This window comes from Sciurus vulgaris, assembly GCF_902686455.1.
Source record: "Sciurus vulgaris genome assembly, chromosome: 1".
NCBI classification, from domain to species: domain Eukaryota; kingdom Metazoa; phylum Chordata; class Mammalia; order Rodentia; family Sciuridae; genus Sciurus; species Sciurus vulgaris.
Genome location: NC_136461.1, coordinates 35246036 through 35269938, shown reverse-complemented (window position 1 = coordinate 35269938; position 23903 = coordinate 35246036). Strand labels below are relative to the sequence as shown.

At 37.2% G+C, this 23903-nt stretch overlaps 1 protein-coding gene across 6 annotated transcripts in view; it reads right to left on the bottom strand.

Moving 5' to 3' along the window:
* The window catches only part of MAST2 (microtubule associated serine/threonine kinase 2), a 265812-nt gene that overhangs the window by 217759 nt on the left and 24150 nt on the right, over positions 1-23903 (bottom strand). For all 6 annotated transcript variants that reach the window (XM_079115708.1, XM_079115709.1, XM_079115702.1 and 3 more), the window contains exon 2: positions 4687-4834. In XM_079115708.1, coding sequence (XP_078971834.1) covers positions 4687-4834 — 148 coding nt within the window. The remainder of the gene's footprint in view (positions 1-4686; positions 4835-23903) is intronic.

Genomic DNA, 23903 nt, shown 5'->3' with positions numbered 1-23903 from the left:
CATTAATACAAGATAAGATCTTCCTTATCCATTTTATAATCTACAGTACATTAAAATTTCCAAATGTCTTGGTGGTGATGAGAATTGCAAGCAGGACACTGAAATGAACTATTTTCAATATTCAACACCGTGCAAACCTCCCACCTTGACACCCACCATCAGTATGGGAGTTTTCCAACCCCTTCCAACCTACTTGGTTTCTCACCAACTCAGTGCAACCTGAGTGGTGCAGACAAATTCTCCTGAACAAGTCTGGCCCTTAGGATTCAGAAGGCAAACAATCTATACTGCTCTTAGAAGACGCCATGTGTTCAATCCAGATTTACTGACTGCCTTAATCTCATTCAAAATTAATGAAAGTCACCTGTAAAGACTAAGTGTCTATAAAACAACAACAACAAAAAAGACTAAGTGTCTAGAACACAGTAACTTTCCAGCTAAGGGGCAAGCCCCACTTTCCCACTTTCTTCACAACACTCTTTGCACTGCTGCTAGTTTAACCAAAATAAATGTAGTGGTGTCATTTCCTTCCCTAAAAATTTCCATTTAAACTACTGTTTAAAGAATTAAGTCAAACATTTTAACATTTTAAAAGACCCCCATAGATCAAGATTAACTTCCTGGTCTCATCTCCTTCCACTCTCTTTCACACCCATTCACTCGCCCAACTTCAGCATTATGCCTTGTACTTTCAATTAGCTTAATCTTAACCACCTAATTCACTTAACTCTTCCTGTGCCAGCAAAATCCTAGTTATTTAGAGTTTTCTTATTTTTGCTGCAAACAAAATATGAAATAACTCATTTGGACAGCAATTTAGTGAAAGTGAACATAAACAACTAAGATGTGGAAGAAAGATTAAGGATTTCACTTTGCCATTATCAATGTTTTTATACTCAATTTTTTTTACAATGAGTCTGTTTAACTTTTTAATCAGAAAAATGTTATATATATTTTTTTTAAATCTAGCTATCTTTCAAGTCTCTTTTCAAGTGTACCCTTTACTGGGAAGCCTTTCCATAAAATTCTCACAAAAATCATAATATTAGGACTGGGCATAGCTTAGTGGTACAGCACTTGCCTGGTATGCACAAGACCTGGGTTCAATCCCCAACATCAAAAACTAAAATTTTCACAAGCCTAGTAAAGCCTGCATACCTGCCTTCTTTACTTCATTTTGCAAATCTTACACAATCCAATAAACAACCTGCCTACTTTTCACCTATGTATTCTAAAGGAAAAAGAGCTTGTTGATTCATCCTACCCACACAGAAAAGGTTAGTATCATATCCCTCTTCAAAGTAAGAGCCTGCTTGGTAAAAAGGTTCATACAACTTAAAAGCCCAACTTGAGTACACACCAGTAAGAACATGAAGCATAACTGACAAGAATTTTTTTATATAATAACTTTATTTTTTTTTTTTAATGTGGTGCTGAGGATAGAACCCAGTGCCTCACATGTTAGGCAAGTGCTCTACCACTAAGCCCCAACTGCCAAGAATTTGAGGAAAATAAACAACATAAAATGAGGAAATATTATGTATAAATAGAAACTAGCCCTTTAGTAAAACAAATAACACACACACACACACACACACAAATCTTTTAAAAATCCTAATTACTATTCCTAGAATAATTCAAAAAGCTATTGCATAAAACACTCCCAATTAAAGATAATAGAGTGAGGGTTGAGGGTGTAGCTCAATGGAAAAGTACATGCTTAGCATAATGAGGACCTGGGTTCTATCCCCAGCACCAAAAAGTAAAAAATAAAAAAATGTAGCAGAGTGAGCACATGCTTTTATCTTTGGTCCTCCAGGCCATAACAAAACAAACAGAGACTGACTATTTAGAGGTGAAAATATTTTTAAAAACGGCTGTGGGCATAGCTCACATGTGTAGCACACACGAGGCCCTGGGTTCAATCCCCGGTACCACCTCTCACCCAAAACAAAACAAACAATTTTATAAACAAATAAAATATAAAAACAAATAAAATACATATAAAAAACAAAATTTGAAGGAGTGATTGTTTTAGTTTGTTTTCATATTTTGTTTTCTTTTGGGGAGAAGAACCTAAACCAAATATGTGGATCAGAACCAATGAAACTGGAAAGGTACAAGCTATAACTTATTATGAATAATACTTAAGAAGGCATAAAGCAAGACACAATGCTGAAATCAGATTACATGCAAATTCTATAGACAGAACAGTCAAACCCAACTACATTTCCACAATATATCACCTAGTAGTCATATAATTACCTCACAGGATAAACACGATTTAGTATTTCAGATTAAAAGACTGGATTCTGGTTGTTAGGTGCTCAAAGGAAAAAGACTTAATCCATTTGTGTACAATGTGTCAAAATGCATCTAATAATTTTTTTAAACTTTTAAAAATCTAATTAAAAAAATCTATTCACTCATGGACAATTAGAAGATAATTGCATCTCTAAAAGATGAACAGAATTCTATAGAACAGCAAATAAGAATTGTCTATATGTGATTAAATACATAACTGGCAAAGTAAAAATTTCAGTACAAGAATGAGAAGATAAGAAAGGAATAACCCTGAAAGGAACTAAAAGAAAAACTGAAAATTTTTACCATTAAACAAAGGAGTATGATAGGATTATATTTCTTCTCTATTTAACCAACATTTTTAGCTATGGTCAAAGTATATACTCTTTTTTTCATACTCTATTAATTGACTAAAATCATGTTGCATCTTAATTGCCTTCTCTTTACACCAACACTTCTTTGTATAATATTTCCCTTGAATTTTTAAATTGCCTTTTCATTGGAAGATATTGGGAAGCCTATGGATTTAGGTTTGGGGAATGAAGAGAAAAAGAATCAAAAGGAGGAAAGGATGTGAAATCTACAAAATAGGAGGAGAGGGAAATCAGATCGAGGGGGAATGTAGCCAGAAGCACCAGTTATCCAAGAAATATCTATCAGTTCAGGTGGTTAGCATTTAGAGTCCAAGAAGAAGATATAAGAAGAGAAAACAGCCTTACCTAACTAAGAGTGTTCCATACAAGACTACAAGACTAGCAAAGAGACTGTCAAGATGCTGAGTCAGCCTAAAGCACACAAAATAAAATTAAGAATCAATAAATGGGATGGATTCAAACTGAAAAGCTTCTTCTCAGCAAAGGAAATAATCAATAATGTGAAGAGAGAGCCTACAGAATGGGAGAAAATCTTTACCCCACACCTCAGATACAGCTCTAACCTCCAGCATATATAAAGATCTCAAAAAACTTAACACGAGGGGCTGGGGTTGCAGCTCAGTGGTGGAGAACCTGCCTGGTTTGTGAGGCACTGGGTTTGATCCTCAGCATCACATTAAATAAATAAATAAATAAATAAATAAATAAATAAATGATACTATGTCCATCTGCAAAAAAAAAAAAAAAACATAAATCAATAAATAGGCTAAGGAACTGAACAGACACTTCACAGAAGAAATACAAATGATCAACAAACAAATGAAAAAAATGTTTATCAACTGTTGTAATTGGAGAAATGCAAATCAAAACTAAGAATTCATCTCACTACAGTCAGAATGGCAATTATCAAGAATACAAACAATAAGTGTTGGCGAGGATGTGGGGGAAAAGGCATACTCATACATTGTTAGCGGGACTGCAGATTGGTGCAACCACTATATAAAGCAGTATGAAGATTCCTTAGAATATTTGGAATGGAACCACCTTTTGGCTCAGCTATCCCACTTCTTGGTATATAACCAAAGGATTTCAAATCAGTATACTATAGTGATACAGCCACATCCATGTTTACAGCAGCTCAATTCAAAATGGCAAAACTATGGAACCAACCTAGATGACCTTCAACAGATGAGTGGATAAAGAAAATGTGGTACATATACAAAATACTCAACTTTAAAGAAGAATGAAATTATGGCACTTGCAGGTAAATGGATGTAACTGGAGAAAAATCATGCTAAGTGAAATAAGCCAATCCCAAATAACCAAAGGCTGAATGTTTTCTCTGAAAAGTAGATGCTGATCCATAGTGGGGGGTGAGGAGGGAAAAATGAAGGAACTTTGGGTTATGTGGAGGGGAGTGAGGGGACAGTTGGAGTAGTGGGGATGAGAAGGACAGTAGAATGAGACAGACATTATTACCCTATATACATACATGTCTGATTACTCTACTAGTATGACTCAGCACCACGTACGTAGCCAGACGAATGAGAAGTTATGCTCCCTTTGTGTACAATGTGTCAAAATGCATTCTACTGTCATGTAAAATCAATTAGAACAAATTAAAAATTTTCACAAAAGATGCTGAGGAGGCTGGAGTCCTAGCTCAGTGGTAGCATGCTTGCCTAGCCACATGGGAGGTACTGGGTTTGATCCTCAGCACCACATAAAAATAAATAAACTATTGTGTCCATCTATAACTAAAAAGAATTTTTTTAAAAAGATGCTGCGTCAGTTGATACAACTTTAAATATTAACAATACAGTCCCACATTTCTTTTTGTTTTGTGGTTGTTGTTATTTGTTGTTTGTTTTCTTTTGTTGTTGTTGTTGTTGTTGTTGTTGTTGTTGTTGTTGTTGGGATTAACCCAGGATCTCACACAAGGAAAGATGCTCTCTACCACTCAATGACACCCCCAGTCTCCCACCTTTAAACAAAATCAGGTATTTACCTGACAGAGAACTGGCCAGACTTCCTCTCCGCAACTTACAGTCATCCTGACTAAGTTGTCGCTGAAGTTTAGCTTTTCCAGTAGATGAAAAGATGTCAGGATTACTGAGCTTCCTGAAGAGCAGGGGACTAAGTCCAGTTACCACATCCTTCAAAGAAAAAAAAAAGAGTAAAATATTAGTTTTTAGTGACTTTTCTGAAGTATAAGAACTTTGCATTGAACATTTCCACAACATTCATCAGGTAAAAGGTGTCAACATTCTATATTTTCCATGCCATAGCTAAACCCAGAAACAATGTAGTTCTTAATAAAAGTTTGGTAAACTATGAGAGGACATGAATTTTTTTTTGTACCAGGGATTGAACCCAGGCATGCTTAACCACTGAGCCACATCCCCAGCCGCCTTTTTTTTTTTTTTTTTTTTTTTTTTTTTTTTTTTCTTGAGATAGGGTCTCACTAAGTTCTTCAGGCCAGTCTCACACTTGCAATCCTCATGCCTCCACCTCCTGAGCCACTGGGACATGGGATATTTATAAAATGCCAAAGGAAAAATAGAGAAGGCTCACAAGATGACATAAGACATTTTGATAGAAAATATTTATTCATAATGAATACACTTTTAGTTATATTTATTTATTTACTTTTCTCCTTTTATTCACACTCTTCCTATATCCAGAAAAGAAAAGTTTTTTGGGTTTGTTATTGTTGTTGTTTGAGACAGGATCTTATTATGTTGCCTAAGCTGACCTGGAGCTTCGGAGCTCAAGCAATTCTCCAGCCTCAGCCTCCCAAATAGCTGGGACTATAGGCACAGGCCGTGACATCTGGGTTAGGTTTTAAATAAATCATCAAATAACAAACCTTCCTTTACCTATTTTATAAAGTTAGAAATACCACTAGCATCCAATTAGTCCTGAATTAAAACTCAGAGCTTTATCCATGTGCCTATAATAAAAGCCAAGCACATTTTCCAAAAAAAAAGTATAAAAATACTATGGAGAAGACATAGATAATATGAAACACTGACAGTGTTTCCCTTTTGCCTCATTTTAGTCTTGTTCATCCCACTCCACCTCAATGCCTCTTCTTCCTCACTCAGTAAACAATATACAACATCATCAAGATGTAGATGTTTTTAAGGGAAAGTCCACCTAATTAATAGTATTAACAGGAAGGTAGCTACTATGGTTTGGTTGTGGTTTGTTCACATGGTGGAAGCTTAATCCTCAATTGGTTATGCTGAGAAGTAGTGGAACCTTTAAGAGTTGGGGGACAAATGGCAGGTAATTAGGTTCCTGGGAGTGCTCCTGCCATTAGGAAGGATCTACAAAGATCCTGGATAGTTTGCTCAAGAAAGAGTTAATATGAAAAAAGCAAGACTGGCCCCTAACTCTCTCTGGCTTCCTATTTCACTATGTGATCTCCCTCTCATAAGTACTCCCACCATGAAGCCATCCACCATGCTATAATGCAGACAAAGGCCCTCAACAAAAGAAGCAGATGATCTTAGATCTCCAAAAGAGTAAGCTAAATAAACATCTTTCTTTATAAAGTTCTCAGTCTTGGGTATTTTGTTACAGCAAAATAAGATGGACTATTTTAGAAGCTATAACAAACACATAAGTAGTGTATCAAACTAATCTGGATTTTATAGGGACAAAATAAGAAGCATAAGAAGAAATAACTAATACCTATATCATTCAGCACTTGAAAAACAAGATTCAGGACTGGCAGTGTAGTGCCTACCTAATATGCAAGAAAGAAGGGAAGGAAGGGAAGGAAGAAAGGAAGACTAAGTAACTGGCACCATGGAATACTAAAAGCCACAAAGGAAAAAAATGGGGAAAATGTCCACTTCTCTGAGACAAGATAAAAGAGAAGAAACTCTCTAAGGTCATATGTTGATTTATGAGTTCATTAAATGGGAAAATCCTAATATTGGTTGGTAGTGACCATCCAGAACATAATTTGCCAATGTTCAAACACAAAAATGGATTCAAGGATAAAGGGAAAGTCGAGACACTGACTCATCAAAGTAACCTATGTATCCAGGTAACTGTAATGGGAGTGAGTAGTGAGGAAGGAAAATTGAAAACAATAGTTAATGATGCAAAAATGTAGCAAGAAAGCAACCTATACTTTTACCATTTGGTGTGTCAAGAATGAAACAGTTCTTATAGATCAAGGAGAAATCATGGAAAGAAGCTGGGTTTGGGCAACAGTGCTAGTAACCCACTACAAAGAGCTGCAAAGAGTACTTGCCTGGCATGTGTGAGGCACTGGGTTCGATCCTCAGGACCACATAAAGAGTAATCAATTAATTAATTAATTAAAGGTTCATCAGAACTAAAAATACATTTTAAAAAAAGATTAAAAGAGATATAATCAGGTGCTGACCACATAGTCCATCATGTAGCATGCTTGACTAGCACGCGCAAGGGCTGGGGTTCGATTCCCCAGCACCTGAAGTACTCTACCATTGAGCCACACAACCCCAGTCCTTTCTTTTAATCTTGATGCTAGGTACATGGGTATGTTCAGTTTGTGAAAATTTACTGAGTTACATGCTTTTGTATGTGTGTATCTATGCAAAAAGTAATATACTTTCAGAAAAGTTAAAAAGACAGCTGAGCTTTAAAGTTAAATTGCAAGGAAGGAAAAAAAAAAAAGAGAGAGAGAGAGACAATCAGCATCCCAGAAAGCCCCCTTGTGCTTCCTTCTAATCACTATCTCTGATATCCCCCCAACCCCAGGAATCTCAGGCTTTTAACAGAATAAGTACAAAAACTTGATATGAATGTAATCCCTCAAAATGAACACTTTTGCACCTTGTTTCTTTTGTTCAATTAGACTGAACGTTTAAAAAGAAAAAATTTAGTTGTAGATGGACACAATACCTTTTCTTTTATTTATTTTTATGTGGTGTTGAGGATCAAACCCAGTGCCTCATTCATGCTAGGCAAGCAACTCTACCACTGAGCTACAACTACAGCCCCTAGAATGAACTTTTTAAAATAGCAGAGCATTACTGAATTTACTCAGAAGTAATCAGAGGACAGGATTAGAAAACAAAGCAAGTAAGGCAGAACCACATGTACCCTAGAGAAAGAAAAGGGACATAAGAACTTCCTTACTAACTTCCAACCATACTTCTTAAAGTTTTCTACATTTCTAATACCTTACAAGGTCTAGCAAACCTTTTTGTTTTGTGTTCAATGGGATGCCACTGTACTCTCATAAGAAGCTCTTCCTAGTTGGGCATAGAGGCACACAACTGTAATCCCAGTGGCTCGGGAGGCTGAGGCAGGATGACTGTGAGTTCAAAGCCAACCTCGGCAACACCAAGGCACTAAGCAACTCAGTGAGACCATGTCTCTAAATAAAATACAAAATAGGATTGGGGGTGTGGTTCAGGGGTCAAATGTCCCTGAGTTCAATGCCCAATACCAAAAAAAAAAAAAAAAAAAAAAAAATTGAAAGCATTCCTTCTAAGAGCTGGAACAAGACAGGGATGCCTTTTTCACCACTTGTACTCAACATCGTCCTTGAAACTCTAGCCAGAGCAATTAGACAGACCAAAGAAATTAAAGGGATACAAATAGGAAAAGAAAAACTCAAACTATCACTATTTGCCAATGACATGATTGTACATTTAGAGGATCCAAAAAATTCCACCACAAAACTTCTAGAACTCATAAATGAATTCAGTAAAGTAGCAGAATATAAAATCAACGCTCATAAAGCTAATGCATTTCTATTCATAAGCGATGAATCCTCTGAAAGACAAATTAGGAAAACTACCCCATTCACAATAGCCTCAACAAAATAAAATACTTGGGAATCAATCTAACAAAAGAGGTGAAAGACCTCTACAATGAGAACTACAGAACACTACAGAAAGAAATTAAAGAAAACCGAAGAGGATGGAAAGATCCCCCAATGTTCTTGGATAGGCAGAATTAATATTGTCAAAATGGCCATACTACCAAAAGTGCTATACGAATCAATGCAATTCCAATTAAAATCCCAATGATGCACCTCCTAAAAATAGAGAAAGCAATCATGAAATTCATTTTGAAGAATAAGAGACCCAGAATAGCTAAAGCAATCCTTAGCAGGAAAAGTGAAGCAGGGGGTATCACAATACCAGACCTTCAAATATACTACAGAGCAATAGTAACAAAAATGGCATGGTATTGGCACCAAAATAGACAGGTAGATCAATGGTACAGAATAGAGGACACAGAGACAAACCCACATAAATACAGTTTTCTCATACTAGACAAAGGTGCCAAAAACATACAATGGAGACAAGATGGCCTCTTCATCATGGCAAAACTGGAAGTCCATATGCAGCAAAATGAAACTAAACCCCTATCTCTCACCCCACACAAAACTCAACTCAAAATGGATCAAGGCCCTTGGAATTAGACCAGAGACCCTGCACCTAATAGAAGAAAATGTAGGTCCAAATCTTCATCATGTCAACTCAGGACCAGACTTCCCTAACATGACTCCCAAAGCACAAGAAATAAAAACAGGAATCAACAACTGGAATAAATTCAAACTAAAAAGTTTTTTCTCAGCAAAGAAAACAATCAACAATGTGAAGAGAGAGCCTACAGAATAGGAGAAAAATCTATGCCATGCACACTTCAGATAGAGCACTAATCTCCAGAATTTATGAAAAACTCAAAAAACTTTACACCAAAGAATACAAATAACACAATCAATAAATGGGCTAAGGAAATGAGCAGATACTTCACAGAAGAAGATATACAACTGATCAATAGATACATGAAAAAATGTTCAACATCTCTGGTAATAAGAGAAATGCAAAACAAAACTATCCTAAGATTTCATCTCACCCCAATTAGAATGGCAATTATCAAGAATACAAACAACAAGAGGTGTTGGTGAGGATGTGGGGAAAAAAGGTACACTCATACATTGCTGGAGGGGCTGCAAATAGCTGCAGTCACTCTGGAAAGCAGTATGGAGATTCCTTAGAAAACTTGGAATGGAACTACCATTTGACCCAGCTATCCCACTCCGCGGCCTATCCCCAAAGGACTTAAAATCAGCATACCACAGTGACACAGTCACATCAATGTTTATACCAGCTCAAATCACAAAAGCTAGATTGTGGAACCAAACTAGATGCCATTCAATAAATGAATGGATAAAGAAACTGTGGTATATATACACAATGGAACATGAGATGGAACATCAGCCATAAAGATGGAATTAGAGAATATCACACTAAGTGAAATATGCCAAGCCCAAACAACCAAAAGTCAAATGATTTCTCTGATAAGTGGATGATGATACATAAAGGGGTTGGGGAGGGAGGCAAGAATGGAGGAAGGATGGATTGTATAGAGGAAAATGAGGGGTGGGAGGAGGTGGGGGGAAAGAAAAATAACAGAATGAGACAAACATTATTACCCTATGTACATGTATGATTATGCAAATGGTGTAACTCTACTTTGTCTACAATCAGAGAAACCAAAGTTGTACTCCATTTGTGTACAATGAATCAAAAATTTTTTTAAAAATCTCTTCCTTTCTGCTTAAATTAGGTTATATTGTTTTCTATCATTTCTATAGTCAAATGATTCTTAAAATAGGGAGTTAAGGAGAAGAAGGCATCAAGGATGGCAGTTTTCTGCCTTGGGTGGTATGCTCGGCAGTAAGAGAATACAGAGGAAAAACAATTTTACAGAGATCCAAGATGGCAGACTAGGGGGAGGCTGCGTTCCATGTCGCTCCCTAACGCCAGATTCAAGCAGAGGATATCATTTTCTCGATTGCTCACTGTCAGGCGTCTATCATCAGCCATTTGCCTGCCTCTCACCTGTCCATCACCTGCCTTACTCCTATCCATCACCCAACGCAGGAGGTTCACCTCCCGATCGTCCGACAACACTCAGCAAACTGATCGCCAACCGCCAGTGGAGCACCAGCTGCCTGCTGCTGCCTGGAAGTTCACCGATACAGTGCCTGCAGGTTTGATTACACGTGGCTGCCGCCATTTTGAGACAACAGCCAGGCCCTGTAGGACACCTGGCCAGACTGACTGAGCCCCATCTCCAGGATCCCTCAGCCCGACCGATCACTCCCTGCCTCTGGGGCCCTCACATAGACCGACTGCTCCCTGCTGCCAGGACCCCTAGACCAAGTGACTGCACCCTATCACCGGCACACCAGACTGACTGATTGCACCCGGCCTCCAGGATCCCACAACCACACCAAACACAACTGACCTCCAGGACCTCTGCTGGACGAACCGCATCCCGTCTCCAGGACCGCCAGCTGACCACGTCCACCCCTGAGCTGCAGCTCCCCATTTGCCAACACATTTCGAAGCCAGAGCAGCCATCTTGGATAATCCTGGAAGCCATAGCTCCCATCTTTAGACGCCTGCTGGAGACTTGAAGCTCATTGTCAGGTACCTCTCATGCATCAGGCTACTGAACACTGGGAAGTTTCATTAGTGTATGACTGTTATACTGTAGATTTTCTTTTTTCTACTTTTTTAAAAAAATTTGTTTTCATTTCTTTACTTTTCTTGCTCTCTTTTCCTTTTGTTTACCTGTTCCCTCAGAGTCTCTTTCTCCCTTTTTTGCATGCTAACATCCGATTTCTTTTGATTACACTCTCACCCTTTCTCTTATCTAGAACTTCTGTATATTCTTTTCTTATCCCTTTAACAGCCACATTCTACATCCCTCTGCATCTTCTTTGTCTTCCATTAGAAACTGCGGACCTTATTGCAAATCTGTTTGTTTTACTGAAGATAATATTTGAACTCATTCTGTTTATTGTGACAATATTGTTATTGTCCTTGTAGGGGCTATTTGGTCTAGGATTGCATAGTGTCTGAATTGGGCACTGCTAATATTGATCTCCCCTTAAAGAAAGGGTTTTGGAAACCTATAAGGCCACTATAAGCCTATAGGGGGAAATCTGCAATACCCCAGATCTGCACTGCTAGAGGGGAAGATACATGAACAACATGAAAAAACAAGGGAAGACAATGATCCAAACAAATCTAGATTCTATAGTAATACAACCCAATGACAGTATGTTAGAAGAAATGTCAGAAAAGGACTTCAGATTATAAATGATTAAGATGATTCGCGAAGCAAAGGATGAGATAAGAGAGCAAATGCAGGCAATGAATGATAGTACCAATAAGCTGAAAGAGCACCTGCAGGAAGCAAAAGATCATTTCAACAAAGAGATAGAGATTCTCAAAATAAACCAAACGGAAATCCTTGAAATGAAGGAGACAATAATCCAAATAAAAAACTCAATGGAAAGCATCACCAACAGACTAGACCACTTGGAAGACAGAACCTCAGACAATGAAGACAAAATATTTAATCTTGAAAATAAAGTTCTCCAAACAGAGAAGATAGTAAAAAATCATGAACAGAATCTCCAAGAACTATGGGACATCATGAAAAGACCAAATTTAAGAACTATTGGGATTGAGGAAGGCACAGAGAAACAAACCAAAGGAATGAACAACCTATTCAATGAAATAATATCAAAAAATTTCCCAAGCCTGAAGAATGAAATGGAAAATCAAATACAAGAGGCTTACAGAACACCAAATGCACAGAATCACAACAGATCCACACCAAGACACATTATAATGAAAATGCCTAACATTCAAAATAAAGAGGATTTTGAAGGCCGCGAGAGAAAAACATAAGATTACATATAGGGGGAGACCAATACGGATAGCAGCAGACTTCTCAACCCAGACTCTAAAAGCTAGAAGTGCCTGGACCAACATATTTCAAGCTCTGAAAGAACATGGTTGCCAACCAAGAATCCTATACCCAGCAAAACTAACCTTCAGATTTGAAGATGAAATAAAATCCTTCCATGATAAACAAAAGTTAAAAGAATTTACAAATAGAAAAAGCATGCACTACAGAATGTTCTCAACAAAATATTCCATGAGGAGGAAATGAAAAACAACAATGGAGGTCAGCAAAGGGAGGAACTACCTTAGAGAAAAACCACTCAAAGGAGAAACCAAGCCAACTTAAAAACCAAAAATAAGCCAAATGACTGGGTATACAAATCATATCTCAATAATAACCTTGAACGTTAATGGCCTAAACTCATCAATCAAAAGACATACACTGGCAGAATGGATTAAAAAGAAAGACCCAACAATATGCTGCCTACAAGAGACTCATCTCATAGAAAAAGACATCCACAGACTAAAGGTGAAAGGATGGGAAAAAACCTACCACACACATGGACTCAGTAAAAAAGCGGGGGTTTCTATCCTTATATCAGATAAAGTGGACTTCAAGCCAAAGTTAGTCAGAAGGGAGAAAGAAGGACATTTCATACTGCTTAAGGGAACCATAAATCAGGAAGACATAACGATAGTAAATATTTATGCCCCAAACAATGGTGCATCCCTGTACATCAAACAAATCCTTCTCAATTTCGGGAATCACATAGACCACAACACAATAATTCTGGGCGACTTTAACGCACTGCTGTCACCACTAGATAGATCTTCCAAACAAAATCCAATCAAAGAAACCACAGAACTCAATAACACAATCAATAACCTAGACTTAATAGACATATATAGAATATTCCATCCATCAACGAGCGGATACACTTTCTTCTCAGCAGCACATGGAACCTTCTCGAAAACAGACCATATGTTGTGCTACAAAGCAGCCCTTAGGAAATGCAAAAAAATAGAGGTACTGCCTTGTGTCCTATCAGATCATAATGGACTGAGAGTAGAAATCAACGACAAAATAAAAAAGGGAAATTACTCCAACACTTGGAGACTAAATAATATGCTATTGAATGAAACATGGATAACAAAAAACATCAGGGAGGAGACTAAAAAATTCTTACAGGTCAATGAGAACAACGATACAACATATCAAAATCTCTGGGACACCATGAAAGCAGTACTAAGAGGAAAATTCATTGCATGGAGCGCATTCCAGAAAAGAATGAAAAGTCAACAACTAAATGACCTAACATTACAGCTCAAAGCCCTAGAAAAAGAAGAACAGAATAACAGTAAAAGAAGTAGAAGACAGGAAATAATTAAAATCAGAGCTGAAATCAATGAAATTGAAACAAAAGAAACTATTCAAAAAATTGACAAAACAAAAAGTTGGTTCTTTGAGAAAGTAAACAAAATAGACAAACCTTTAGCCACACTAACAAAGAGAAGGAGAGAGAAGACTCAAATTACTAAAATGCATGATGCAAAAGGAAATATCATGACAGACACCACTGAGATACAGAACATAATGAGAAGCTACTTTGAAAATCTGTATTCCAACAAAATAGAAAGTACCGAAGACATTGACAAATTTCTAGAGACATATGCTTCTCCCAAACTGAACCAGGAGGACATACAGGAGGCAGTATCTCTATTTTTTAAACAGATCAATATCAAGCAATGAAATAGAAGAAGCCATTAAAAATCTACCATCCAAGAAAAGCCCAGGACCAGATGGATTCTCAGCCGAGTTCTACAAGACCTTCAAAGAAGAACTCATTCCAATACTTCTCAAAGTATTCCAGGAAATAGAAAAGGAGGGTACCCTACCAAACTCATTCTATGAAGCTAATATCACCCTCATACCCAAACCAGGAAAAGACACATCAAGGAAAGAAAATTTTAGACCAATATCCTTGATGAATATAGATGCTAAGATCCTTAACAAAATATTGGCAAACCGTATCCAAAAACATATTAAGAAAATTGTGCACCACGATCAAGTGGGGTTCATCCCTGGAATGCAACGATGGTTCAACATTCTTAAATCAATAAACGTAATCCATCATGTCAATAGACTTAAGGATAAGAATCATATGGTTATTTCAATTGACGCAGAAAAAGCGTTCAACAAAATACAATACCCTTTCATGCTCAAAACACTAGAAAAAATAGGGAACTAGGAACATCATTCTTAATGGAGAACATCATTCTTAATGGAGAAAAACTGAAACCATTCCCTTTAAAAACGGGAACAAGACAGGGATGTCCTCTTTCACCACCTCTATTCAACATTGTCCTCGAAACTCTAGCCAGAGCAATTAGACAGATTAAAGAAATTAAAGGGATACGAATAGGAAAAGAGGAACTTAAGCTGTCACTATTTGCGGATGACATGATTCTATATTTAGAGGATCCAAAAACCTCCTCCAGAAATCTTCTAGACCTCATCAATGAATTCGGCAAAACAGCAGGCTATAAAATCAACACACATAAATCTAAAGCATTTTTATATGCAAGCGACAAAACAGCTGAATGGGAAATGAGGAAAACAACTCCATTTGCAATAGCCTCAAAAAAAAAATAAAATACTTTGGGCATCCATCTAACCAAAGAGGTAAAAGATCTCTACAATGAAAACTACAAAACATTAAAGAAAGAAATTGAGGAAGACCTTAGAAGATGGAAAGATCTCCCATGTTCTTAGATAGGCAGAATTAATATTGTCAAAATGGCCATACTACCAAAAGTGCTATACAGATTCGATGCAATTCCAATTAAAATCCCAATGATGCACCTTACAGAAATAGAGCAAGCAGTCATGAAATTCATCTGGAAGAATAAGAAACCCAGAATAGCTAAAGCAATCCTTAGCAGGAAGAATGAAACAGGGGGTATCACAATACCAGAACTTCAACTATACTACGAAGCAATAGTAACAAAAACAGCATGGTATTGGCACCAAAATAGACAGGTAGATCAATGGTACAGAATAGAGGACACGGACACAAACCCAAATAAATACAATTTTCTAATACTAGACAAAGGTGCCAAAAATATGCAATGGAGAAAAGATAGCCTCTTCAACAAATGGTGCTGGGAAAACTGGAAATCCATAAGCAACAGAATGAAACTAAACCCCTATCTCTCGCCCTGCACAAAACTCAACTCACAATGGATCAAGGACCTTGAAATCAGACCAGAGACCCTGCATCTTATAGAAGAAAAAGTAGGTCCAAATCTTCACCTAGTTGGCTTAGGTTCAGACTTCCTTAACAGGACTCCCATAGCATAAGAAATAAAAGCAAGAATCAATAACTGGGATAGATTCAAACTAAATAGCTTTCTCTCAGCAAAGAAAACTATCAGCAATGCGAAGAAAGAGCCTACAGAGTGGGAGAATATCTTTGCCACTCATACTTCAGATAGAGCACTAATTTCCAGAATATATAGAGAACTCAAAAAACTCTACACAAAGAATACAAATAACCCAATCAACAAATGGGCTAAGGATATGAATAGACACTTCACAGAAGAAGATCTACAAGCAATCAACAAACATATGAAAAAATGTTCACCATCTTTAGTAATAAGAGAAATGCAAATCAAAACTACACTAAGATTCCATCTCACCCCAATTAGAATGGTGATTATCAAGAATACAAGCAACAATAGGTGTTGGAGAGGATGTGGGGAAAAAGGTACACTCATACATTGCTGGTGGGACTGCAAATTAGTGCAGCCACTCTGGAAAGCAGTGTGGAGATTCCTTAGAAAACTTGGAATGGACCTACCTTTTGACCCAGCTATCCCACTCTTCGGCCTATACCCAAGGACTTAAAATCAGCATACTACAGAGATACAGCCACTTCAATGTTCATAGCTGCTCAATTCACAATAGCCAGACTATGGAACCAACCTAGATGCTCTTCAATTGATGAATGGATAAAGAAACTGTGGTATATATACACAATGGAATATTACTCAGCCATAAAGAATAATAAAATTATGGCATTTGCAGGCAAATGGATGAAATTGGAGAATATCATGCTAAGTGAGATAAGCCAATCTCAAAAATCCAAAAGAAGAATGATCTCACTGATAAGCGGATGATGAGTCGTAATGGGGGGTGGGAGGGGGGCAAGAATGGAGGAAGGAGGGACTGTATAGAGGGAAAAGAGAGGTGGGAGGGGTGGGGGGAAGGAGAAAAATAACAGAATGAATCAAACATCATTACTCTGTGTAAATGTATGAATATGCAAATGGTATGCTGTTACTCCATGTACAAACAGAAACAACATGTATCACATTTGTTTACAATAAAAAATTAATTAATTAATTAATTTTAAAAAAAGAGAAAAAAAACAAGTTTACAAATGAAACACTGCTATGGCAATAGTAAATATTAGCAAAACTACAAAGCACAGTAGTTTTCCAACAACCATTAGGGAACTATAAATGTTGAGTCCAAAAGAAAGAAAACCAAATCAGACATGAATAATTCTCTTCTTGGCTAAAACAGTGATTTTAAAAGTATGGTTCCCCAAATTAGCATAACTTCATTTTTAACTGAACTTGTTAAAAATGCATGTTCTCAGACCTCATATCAGATCTACAAAATCAAAAATTCCAGTGGTGAGTCCAGAAATCTGTTTCAACAAGCCATCCAGGTGATTCTGAAGCACACCAAAGTTTGACAGCAATAAGAATAAATCAACAACTTGCTATACGATGCCACCACAGAGGCTGATCAACTGTGAGGACTCTGTAACAAATTTGAAATTGATAATCAAGTATTCAAGTTTGCAACTAGTTTACTTTCCAAATCAAATGAATGTAAGTGCTATGATCTTAAAGCTTATGTCTCCTTAAAATTCATATACTGAATTCCTAACCCCCGTGGTGACAGTAGTAAAAGATGGAGACTCTGGGAATTGACTAGGTCATGTGAACAGAGCCCTTATGAATGAGATTACAGTCCTTACAAATGAGACCCAAGAGACATCTCTTACCCTACCACCACGAGAGACACAGCAAGAAGGCTCCATCTATGAAATAGAAAGTAGCTCTCCCCAGAGACCAAATGTGCCAGCACCTTGATCTTGGATTCCCCAGCCTCCAAAATTGTAAGTAATAAACTTATATTGTTTATAAGCTACCCAGTTTATGGAATTTTGTTATAGCAGCCCAAATACATTAAGACTTCAGGCTTCAGGTAAATCCTATAAAAGTCAGTTCACTTGTACGGTAATATTCTTTTTATTTGGGGAGGGGAGTTAACTGGGGTTTGAATCCAGAGGCACTTAATGACTGAGCTACATTCCCAGCCCTTTTTATTTTTTATTTTGAGATAAGGTCCTGCTAAACTATTCAGGGCCTATATAAATTGCTCGGGCTAGTCTTGAACCTGTAATCCTCCTACCTCTGCCTTCTGAGTTGCTGGGATTACAGGCACGAGCCACATGCCCAGTTGATAACATTCTTTCTGAAGTGAGATGTTTTCTAAAGTGGAATTGGAGGTAGCAAGGCAGGAATTATATATAACCTATATTTCTCCATTGTAGTATCCATTATTCAAAAACGAAACTCCTAGGCTTATTCAATCTCTCCATGTTCCTTTCAACTCTTTAGAGTTTATTTCTTTCTCTTTTAACTCGAGACTACTGAATTATGGATATTTTTCCTATTGCTGTAGGTAGTCCTCACAGACTTCCCTACCCGTTGGCTCAGAACCATCTCCCTCCTTCAAATCTCAGACTAATTTTACCCACAAGACTAGCAATATACTTATATTATGCTCTTAAGGATAGGATTCCAAGTAGGCAAAGGATTCACAGCTGAAAATAGGACTATACACATTAAAAACTTACCAGGTTGAAAAAAAATGGGTTAACTCTCATTGGAAGCTGACTTTTCCCACATGACTAGCAATCCAATTGGTAAAGAGAATTCTGTATCTGTGGCAAAACCTACCCTGCCAAGAGTCAAATGCCACCACATTTATCAAAGTCCATTCTCTTAATCTATATTAAAAAGCTTCTCAATGATATCTACATGCAAAATAAATGAACCTTGACCCATAATTCAAGCATATCAGCACAACATGCAAAAATTACTCTAAATGAATTGTAAAGAAAACTTAAAAGTATAAAACTACTTTCAGAAGAAAAATTTTAAAAAATATTTAACTTTGAGGTGGGTAAAGTTCTTAGGACATAAAGTACAATTTTTAAAAGAATGACTTTATAAATTAAACATCAGCAAATTTTAAAATGTATGCTCTTCAAAAAAGGCTTAAAAAAAGAAAATAAGGACTGGGGTTGTGGCTCAGCGGTAGCATGCTCGCCTAGCAAGCAAGAGGCCCTGGGTTTGATCCTCAGCACCACATAAAATAAAAATAAAGGTATTGTGTTCACCTACAACTAAAAAATACATTTAAAAAAAAAGAAAAGAAATCAAAAACAAGGATAAAATATTTCCAAAACACACCTGGTAAAGAACAGTCATTCAGTATATATAGAGATCTCTCACAAGCCAATAAAAACATGCAAAAAAAGGTAGACTAGAGGGAGGCTGAATTCCTTGTCACTCTGCTCCATAACTCAGGATTCAAACAGAGGAAATACTGTCTCTCTGTGAGGCAGTCTTCGCTGCTCACCAATCCCCTGCTGTTTAACCCCTTCGTCCACCACCATCATCCGCCGTCTGCCAGCACAAAGCCTACTGACTGCCGCCGTATCATCGCCATTTGCCCATTTGCCAGTCTCTTGACTGCCTATCACCTGTCTTTCACCTAACATCACCCACTGCCCATCGTTCACCCACTGACTATCCACTGTTAATCTGCAGACCACCTGCAGATCATCAGCCCATCGCTTGCTGCCCACTGCTGCCTGGAAGTTCACTGTCACAGTGCCTGCAGGTTTGGTTACACATGGCTGCCACCATTTTGGGGCAACAGCCAAGGACTGCAGGTCTGCCGCCCAGCCACCGCCATCTCAGGGTGTGGCCACCTGGGTCTGAGGACCCGACTCAGGCCAGAGCCTGAAGATACATTGGGGTATCTGCAGGTCTGGTTGCACCTGAGGTTTTTCTGCTTGGTGTGATAGTGGTTGCCATCTGGCTTTCTCTTTGCAAGGTCACTCCTTTGTGTGAGCACATCCTTGGGGATCTCTCTGCAAGCTGAAAGGGCACTGAGATCTTGGGACAGCAGCAACATAGAGTCTAGGGAAGCTGAAGTCCAGGTCCATTAGATTGCAGCTGGGTTTGTGCGGGCCAGTCTGAGTATGGAAAGCCTGTGGAAAGCCAGAGACTTGGAGCAAATTCCCTCGGGGGAGCACAAGTGGACAAAACTAGAGAAAACTGGGCTCTCTCCAGCTCAGTGAGTCCTGAAGTGTACAGGGATGGAAGGGGCCAGCTACAACGGATGGGAAAACTACAAGAGGGTGTGAGGGCATCTTGCTATCAGCTCACCCACCCAACTGGCCGGGCACCCTCTGGACTAGAGTTAGCATCAAACTTCAGACAACCCCACCTATCGGTGGAGAAGAGAAGCTGAGAACACTTCTGAAAGCCAACGGAAGCAATTACTCAATTTTCCATTAAGACTTTCCTCTTTTTTTCCCACCATTTGTCTCACACCACTACCATCTTTGAATCCAAATATTTTTCATACATCAATTTATTGAGGAATAGGATGTCTGAGTAGTATATGACAGTTTTGTGGGGTATTCCTATATTTTTACTTTTTTAAAAATATTTTGTTTTAGTTGTAGGTGGATGCAATATCTTTATTTTGTTTTTATGTGGTGCTGAAGCTCAAACCCAGGGCCTTACGCATACTAGGCAAGCGCTCTACCACTAAGCCACAACACCAGTCCCTATTTTTACTTTAAAAAAGAAAAATCTGTCTCCCTAGATTCTCTTTCTCATTTCTTTCATGCTAACAGCCATCCTCTATTAATTCTTCCCTCACTCTTACTATAAATTTTTACCCCATCTTTTCTTCCTCGCCCTCATAAACATCACATCTTACACTACTTCTGGTCCCTCACTGTCCATCATTTAAAACAGTAAATCCTTTTAGCAAACTTACTGTTTTTATTGTAGACAATAATTGAATCCTTCATTTCTGTCTATTGTGACACTACTGTTAATAACACCTTAAGAGGAGTCATTGGTTTAAGGTGGTACATCATTTGCATTGGATACTGTTAATATTGGTCTCCCCCTTAAAGGTGAGGTACTAGAAGCCTTCAGGGACACTAAACAACTACAGGGTAGAATCTGTACTGCCTCAGCTCTGTACCACTAGATGAGAAGATACACAAACAACATGAAAAAACAAAGGAACAAAGTGCCTCAAACAAACTAAGATGTTCCAACAACAGAATCCATAGACAACACAGTAGAAGAAATGTCAGAGAAGGAGTTTAGAAAACACAGAGACCAATCTTCAAAATAAAGGATGGTATTGAAAAGAAATTACAGGAAGTGAAAGATCACTTCAATGAAGAGGCAGAGATTATAAGCAGGAATCAAGCAGAAATCCTCAAAATGAAGGAAACAATAAAGCAAATTAATAATTCAATGGAAAGTATCAACAACAGACTAGACCACTTAGAAGACAGAACCTCAGACAATGAAGACAAAATATGTACATAAGTTGACTGCACAGAGAGGATGGTAAGAAACCATGAACAGCACTTCCAAGAGGGCTGGGATTGTGGTTCAGTGGAAACAGCACTTGCTTAGCATGTGTGAGATACTGGGTTCAATCCTCAGCACCATACATAAATAAATAAAATAGGGGTCCCTGACAATTAAAAAAAAATTTTTTTTAAACTTCCAAGAAATATGGGATAACATGAAAAGACCAAATTTAAGATTTATCAGAATAGATGAAGGCATGGAGATACAAACCAAAGGAATGCACAACCTTTTCAATAACATAATATCAGAAAACTCCCCAAATCTAAAGAATGAAATGGAAAATAAAGTACAAGAGGCTTATAGGACCCCAAATGTACAAAATTACAGCAGACCCACACCAAGACACATTATAATGAGAATGACTAACATACAGATTAAGAATAGAATTTTAAAGGCTGCAAAAGAAAAATACTAAATTATGTATGGGGGAACCACTTTGGATCTCAGTTGATTTCTCAATCCAGACCCTCAATGCCAGGAGGTCCTGGAATAACATATATCAAGCTCTGAAAAAAAATGGATGCCAATGGGCTGGGGTTATGGCTCAGTGGCAGAGTGCTTGCCTAGCATGTGTGAGGCACTTGAATTCAATCCTCATCACCATATAAAAATGAATAAAGGTCGAACAACAACTAAAGAAAGAAAGAAAAAGTAAATGGATGCCAACCAAGAATTTTATATCCAGCAAAATTAAGCTTCAGATTTAAAGATGAAATAAAAACCTTCCACAATAAACTAAAGTTAAAAGAACTCACAACTAGAAAACCTGCACTACAGAACATTATCAGCAAAATATTCCATGAGGAGGAAATAGAAAAAAAAAAACAAAATGAAAACCAGCAAAGGGAGCAACTACACTAAAGAAAATGTCAATCAAAGGAAAAACTAAGTCAAGTTAAACCAAAATGACTGGGAATATTAATCATATCTCATTAATAACCCTGAATGTTTATGGCCTAAACTCATCAATAAAAAGTCATAGACTGGCAGATTGGATTTAAAAAAAAAATAAAAAAGATTCAACAATATGCTGTCTTCAAGAGACTCACCTCCTAGGAAAAGACACCCACAGGCTGAAGGTGAAAGGTTGAGAACAGACATATTACTCATATGGATTGAGTAAACAAGCAGAGGTTTCCATCCTCATATCAGACAAAGTGGACTTCAAACCAAAGTTAGTCAGAAGGGATAAAGAAGGACATTTCATATTGCTTAAAGGAATCATACACCAACAAGACATAACAATCATAAATATATATGCCCCAAACAATGGAGCATCTCTGTACATCAAACAAACCCTTCTCAATTTCAAGAATCAAACAGAACACAACACAATAATACTAAGTGACTTTAAAACACCTCTCTCACCACTGGAGAGCTCTTCTAACAAAAACTAAACAAAGGAACTATAGAATTACATGACACAATCAATAATTTAGACAATATATACAGTATTTTATCCATCACTGAGTGAATACACTTTCTTCTCAGCAGCACATGGATCCTTCTCTAAAATAGACCATATGTTAAGCCACAAAGCAACTCTCAGCAAATATTAAAAAAAAAAAAGAAATACTACCCTACATTCTATTAGCTTATAACAGAATTAAACTAGAAATCCATGATAAAATAAAAAATAGAAGCTACTCCAACACCTGGAGACTAAATAGCATCTATTGAATGATGAATGGCTAAAAGGAGAAATTAGGGAGGAAATTAAAAAAATACTTAGAGGTAAATGAGAACAACAATACAACATATCAAAATCTCTGGGACACTATGAAGGTAGTGCTAAGAGGAAAGTTCATTGCATTGAGCTCATACATTAAAAGAATAAAAAGTCAACAAATAAATGACCTAACATTACATTTCAAAGTCCAAGAAAAAGAACAAATCAACACCAAAAGCAGCAAAAGACAGGAAATAATTCAAATCAGAGCTGAAAATAAAATTGAAACAAAAGAAACAATTCAAAAAATTGACAAAACAAAGTTAGTGCTTTGAAAAAATAAATAAAATTGATAAATCCTTAGCCACACTAACAAAGAGAGAAAACTCAAATTACTAAAATTCGTGATGAAAAAGGAAATATCACAGAGATACTACTAAAATACAGAAGATAATGAAAAACTATTTTGAAAATTTATACTCAAATAAAATAGAAAATATTGAAGACATTGACAAATTTCTAGTGACATATGATCTACACAAACTGATGCAGGAGGACATACACAATTTAAAACAGATCAATTTCAAGCAATGAAATAGAAGAAGCCATCAAAAGCCTACCAACCAAGAAAAGCCCAGGACCAGATGGATTCTCAGTTGAGTTTTATAAGACCTTCAAAGAAGAATTAACGCAAGTACTTCTCAAATTATTCCATGAAATAGAAAAGGAGGGAACCCTTCCAAACTCATTCTATGAGGCTAATATCACCCTTATACAAAACCAGAAAAAGACATCAAGGAAAGAAAACTTCAGACCAATAATATCTGTCATGAATATAGATGCAAAAATTTTCAATAAAATTCTGGCAAATTGCATACAAAAATATATTTAAAAGATAGTGCACCCAATCAAGTGGGGTTCATCCCTGGAATGCAAGGTTGGTTCAACATATGGAAATCAATAAATGTAATACATCATATCAACAGACTTAAAGACAAGAATCATATGATTATCTCAATAGATGCAGAGAAAACATTTGACAAAATACAG